This window comes from Bombina bombina, chromosome 1 (assembly GCF_027579735.1).
Source record: "Bombina bombina isolate aBomBom1 chromosome 1, aBomBom1.pri, whole genome shotgun sequence".
NCBI classification, from domain to species: Eukaryota; Metazoa; Chordata; class Amphibia; order Anura; family Bombinatoridae; genus Bombina; species Bombina bombina.
The window spans coordinates 295,711,855-295,717,573 of record NC_069499.1 but is presented as its reverse complement, the minus strand read 5'-3'; the positions used below and the strand labels follow the sequence as shown (position 1 = coordinate 295,717,573).

Sequence of the window (5,719 nt, the reverse complement as noted above, 5' to 3'; positions counted from 1 at the left end):
GTCTGAAAACCCAGAAAGTACTCCTCCTTTAACAGCACAGACTGTTCAAATTATGATTGATTCTTCAATGAACAATCTTTTCAATAAAATGTCTTCATTAATGGGCATTAAAGAAACTAAAAAATCTTTAAAGAGAAAAAATCCCTCAATTTCTGTAATTGCCAGCAAAAAGCTTATAACAAAATCTCGTCAGCTTTTGTCTGACACCGCAATTCCTCGCAGCAAGGGAACAAAAACTGCTGCTAACAGAACCCCAAATCCCAGGGTGTCCAAATGGGAGATAATAACACAAGTACAATATTTAAAGAAAATGTAAATAATGTTGAAAAATCATCCTCTGAGGATAACAACTCTGAGGATGGTAGTTATACAGATTTAAACTCAGATTCTTTAGATGTAGAATCTGAAAATTCAGATTATACCCCTGCTATTAAAAGGCATAAGAAAATGCATAAAAAATTAAAAGAATATATTGAGGAGGAGACAGAATTCACAGATTATCTGGGTATTCCAAGATTTAATCCTGATGAGCTTCACCATCCCCGCTCTGCGGAATGGTGCCCCAATATAGAGGTGGCAAAATTTATCGACTTCCAGCTCAGGAAACCTTTAAAGAAACAGTCTCGCAATAAGATGAGAGCGGAATGTCCTCGCCCATTACTCCCTAAAAATGCATCAATCACCCCTGAGGTTGACCCTAAAATCCTTAAGTTCATTGGTGCCCCAGGTTACAAAGTTAAAAAAGGAATTGATAGATCCTGGAGGATTTGTCAAGATAAATTGTTAGACTCCATAGGCCCCCTGACCAAGTTATTCGAACTTTCAGAACAGGGTGTTGCAGAGAATGCCCCATTGGACCCATATGTTGTCAGAGAATGGGTCCAACGGCTCCTATGCTTTATAGGCAATACAAATGCTGCCATGACCCTAGAGAGACGACGAAATATATTGCGAAAAATCGATCCAAAATGAAATATCCCCGGATGACAATGGGTTGTTATTTGGTGACTCTTATTTGAAAGAGCTCAATCAATATGTGAACACCTTTTCAAATCTCAATAAGGTTAAAACTTCTGTTAAAAAGATTTTTTACCCTAATCAGAGTTTCTCTGACAGGGCCGGGAGAGGCAGAGGCCGCTTTCCCGGCCGTCAACCATTCCTATCCAGGTCTCATTATAACCAGTCCCATCAACCCTATTATTCTACCCAACATCAATATCAATTCAACAGAAGTTTCCAAGAGCCTACAACCTCAACAACTTTCTTCCCAGCAAGGAGCCGCCCTTGGAACCAAAGAGGCTTCAGGGGTAGATCAAGAGCAAGACAAGCTCCAGGTAAGATTATTGGTTCCCCCTCAAATTCCTTCTTCCCGAAACAGAATTGGTGGCAGAATCGCTTTATTTGCCCAAAACTGGGCTTCAATCACTTCCGACCCTTGGGTTCTTCAAGCGGTGTCAGGAATTTTCATAGAATTTATTTCCCTTCCCATTCAAATAAAATTTCCACAACCAATTCATTTTTCCCAAATAGACAAAATTCTGGTCCATCATCCTCAAGATTGTTATTTAAGCAATCTTTTTCTTGTCAAAAAGAAAAACAACCAATTCAGACCAGTTATAAATCTGAAATCTTTAAATGCTTACGTTGTTTACCATCATTTCAAGATGGAAGGCATTCATTTATTAAGAGAATGCCTAAGGGAAAACGATTGGTTAGTTCGTTTAGATCTCAGACGCCTATTTAACCGTACCAATCGCTCAAGAGCACTGGAAATTTTTAACCTTCCGTTGGGAAGATCAGTTTTGGAATTTCACCTGTCTTCCTTTCGGCCTATCCTCTGCTCCTTGGATTTTCACAAAATTACTCAAACCTGTAATAGCTTGGTTGAGACTTCGAGGTGTCCGTCTAATTATTTATTTGGACGACATACTTATTATGGACCAGAATTTCCTCTCACTCCAAAACCATCTGTTTTCAACAGTTTCCCTTTTGGAATCTCTGGGTTTCATAGTAAACAAACAGAAATCAGTTCTGGTTCCTACCAAATCTTTAATCTTTTTAGGTTTCAAGATAGATACAATCCTTTCCACTTTGAGTCTCCCATTAGACAAAGTGAAGAATATAAAGAAAGAGATTTCCAAAACTTTATCCAAAGATTCAGTCCCCATCAGAACTATAGCCAGGATAGTAGGGTTACTTTCATCCTCTATTCAGGCTATTTTTCCTGCCCCTCTTCATTATCGTGAACTTCAAAGATTGAAAATCCTTCATTTGAGAAAAGGTTTTTCCTACTCTCATTTGATTCCCATATCTTCAGAAGCGAAAGAAGAACTTTCTTGGTGGCTTTCGCATTTAGAGGCCTGGAACGGCAGAGCCATTTTTGGCAAAACTCCGGATTTCATCATCGAATCCGATGCCAGCCTTTCAGGCTGGGGAGCTCGTTGCGGTCCTTCCATCACAGGTGGCAAATGGACTCTGGAAGAAAAACGCTTTCATATAAATTGTTTAGAATTATTGGCTGGCTCGTTTGCAGTCAAGAGTTTTGCAAAGTCTTCTTCTCCAGTTTCTATTTTACTGCGCATGGACAATATATCTGCGGTGCAGTATCTCAATCGTTTGGGAGGCACCAAGTCCAGGGATCTGTCCAATATCACCAAAGATTTTATCCATCTTTGTTTGGACAGGAACATTTCAATCAGAGCAGAATATATTCCAGGACAATCGAATTCGATGGCGGATTGGGGATCTCGTCATTTGACGGATTTCAGCGATTGGAAATTGGACAGGAGTCTTTTTTTCTCTCTCTCCAATCTCTCAGGGGTCCCTTTTGTTTGGATCTTTTCGCATCCAGGACCAATTTTCAAATCCTTCCTTATTTCAGCTGGCGCCCAGATCCGGAAGCAGCTGCCATAGATGCTTTTCTCCATCCATGGCCGCGTCTGGGAGTCTACGCGTTTCCTCCATTCTCGATGATCCCGAGGACAATTTCGATTGTCCGCAGGGATCTCCTTCGTCTAATGATTGTGACCCCTCTTTGGCCGACACAGTCATGGTATCCATCCCTTCTGGAAATGTCCATCGATCTCCCGATTCTTCTTCCCTTGTCTTCCCCATCTTCTAACGGATCCAGAGGGCAATTATCACGATCTAGTCCTTCAAGGTTCTCTTCTCCTGGTAGCATGGACGATCTCAGGGGACCCTGGGCTCTCCGAGGCCTTTCGGCTGGAGCAAGATCCCTCTTTCAGGAATCTTGGGCCCCGGGCACTCGTAGATGCTACTTTGCCGCTTGGTCTAAATGGTCTAGCTGGTGCTTGCAAAGGAATCTGGATCCCATTTCTTCAGATTTAACTGACATTATTAATTATTTATCACACCTTTTTGATTTAGGTTTAGCATATAGAACCATCAATGTCCATCGCTCAGCTATTTCTGCTAGGCATATTTTGGTTAATAATGTTCCTGTAGGTAAACATCCTTTAGTTTGTAGAATCCTCAAAGCCATGAGACTAAAACGACCTCCAGTTCCTAAACATGAGTTTTTCTGGGATGTGGACTTAATTTTTTCCCTTTTTAAGTCCTGGCCACATAATGCCTCATTATCTTTTAAAACAACTCACAGCTAAACTCGCCACTCTTCTTTGCCTAATTTCTTTCAGAAGAGTTTCTGACGTTAAAGCCCTAGACTGGAATGCTAAACGCTTCTCTCCGGAGGGTGTTACTTTCTTCATTTCAAGAAGAACTAAAACCCTTTCCATCTATCTTTTACCCTTACCTTCCTTCTGAACCTTCCCTTTGTGTAGTTGAATGTTTGAAATCTTACGAATCCAAAACTTTACCTTTTAGAAATCCTTCTAATAACCAACTTTTAATTTCCTTTATTCCCCCTCATGCTGCTGTATCCTCTACTTCCATAGCGAGATGGGTTAAATGGGTCATGAAAGAAGCTGGGATCGATATTTCTTTCTCAGCCCATTCAGTTAGAGGTTCTGCTGCTTCTAAAGCCTTTTTGAAGTCTGCTCCACTTCAGCGGATTTTGGATGCGGCAGATTGGTCTTCAGACTCTACCTTTAAACAATTCTATTTCAGACCCATTCAACATGCCTCACTTAACTTATTTTCTTAAATGGTTTATGATAGGATTGATGTGCTTTAAACTTGCAAAAATAAGAGTCTCTGGTCTTGTAATAAAATTCCGATTATCCTAATATTTTGAAGGTATAATCTAGATTTTATTAAAGACACAGAGACGAGTATTTTCCCTCCTCAATTGTGTTTGATACCCTCCCTTTAAGGATTGTTATATGGTTATTATTACTTATTTTTCTTATTTTGACAGTTTCCATCTGAAAGAAATCCTTTCCTTAAATCGGGATTTGTACCTTCTGTTCAAGAGGATTTTCACCTTGCAAGTATCCTTAAATCCAAGTCTTCTTCTGCAATCAAGTTCTTATCCCACAAGTTTTTCTTCAATCAAACTTTCAACTGTTATACATATGTTTTGTTCTGTTTAGGACTTTTTGGACTGTTACTAGTTCTAAATTTTTTTCCATTGGTGAGCATCAGTCATGAAAGAGGAAGTTTGGATGCTCATTGGACAGTTTATGGTCACTATTCTTTCTCTGATTGGTCACTTTTTTTTCTTGGAGTTATAAGTTAGCTCTATCTCTAGCTACTTATTGTGGTTATCTGTTTTCTATGCTGTTTTAATATGCTTGTTTATGTCATTCTGTTACTTTTAAAAGCTGCATTGGTAGTAAAAAGAGAGAATGCAAAAATACTCGTCTCTGTGTCTTTAATAAAATCTAGATTATACCTTCAAAATATTAGGATAATCGGAATTTTTCATCAGGATAAGGCGGTGTTTGCGAACTTCTTTTGAATTTTTACCTAAAGTTGTGAATTCCAACAACATTAGTAGAGAAATTGTGGTTCTTCATTATGTCCTAATCCTAAGAATTCTAAGGAGAAATCGTTGCATTCTTTGGATGTTGTTAGAGCTTTGAAATATTATGTTGAAGCTACTAAGTCTTTCCGATTCTTTGGATGTTGTTAGAGCTTTGAAATATTATGTTGAAGCTACTAAGTCTTTCCGAAAGACTTCTAGTCTATTTGTTATCTTTTCCGGTTCTAGAAAAGGCCAGAAAGCTTCTGCCATTTCTTTGGCATCTTGGTTGAAATCTTTAATTCATCATGCCTATGTTGAGTCGGGTAAAACTCCGCCTCAAAGGATTACAGCTCATTCTACTAGGTCAGTTTTACTTCCTGGGCGTTTAGGAAAGAAGCTTCGATTGATCAGATTTGCAAAGCAGCAACTTGGTCCTCTTTGCATACTTTACTAAATTCTACCATTTTGATGTATTTTCTTCTTCTGAAGCAGTTTTGGTAGAAAAGTACTTCAGGCAGCGGTTTCAGTTTGAATCTTCTGCTTATGTTTTTTTCATTAAACTTTATTTTGGGTGTGGATTATTTTCAGCAGGAATTGGCTGTCTTTATTTTATCCCTCCCTCTCTAGTGACTCTTGCGTGGAAAGATCCACATCTTGGGTAATCATTATCCCATACGTCACTAGCTCATGGACTCTTGCTAATTACATGAAAGAAAACATAATTTATGTAAGAACTTACCTGATAAATTCATTTCTTTCATATTAGCAAGAGTCCATGAGGCCCGCCCTTTTTTGTGGTGGTTATGATTTTTTTTGTTGTATAAAGCACAATTA

At 38.9% G+C, this 5,719-nt stretch overlaps 1 protein-coding gene across 1 annotated transcript in view; it reads left to right on the top strand.

Moving 5' to 3' along the window:
* The first annotated feature begins 2,929 nt into the window (after positions 1–2,929).
* LOC128657712 (integrin beta-5-like) overlaps positions 2,930–5,719 on the top strand; it is a 32,260-nt gene continuing 29,470 nt past the window's right edge. The window contains exons 1-2 of the mRNA XM_053712117.1: positions 2,930–3,052; positions 4,337–4,409. Of these exons, the coding sequence (XP_053568092.1) occupies positions 2,930–3,052; positions 4,337–4,409 (196 nt within the window). The remainder of the gene's footprint in view (positions 3,053–4,336; positions 4,410–5,719) is intronic.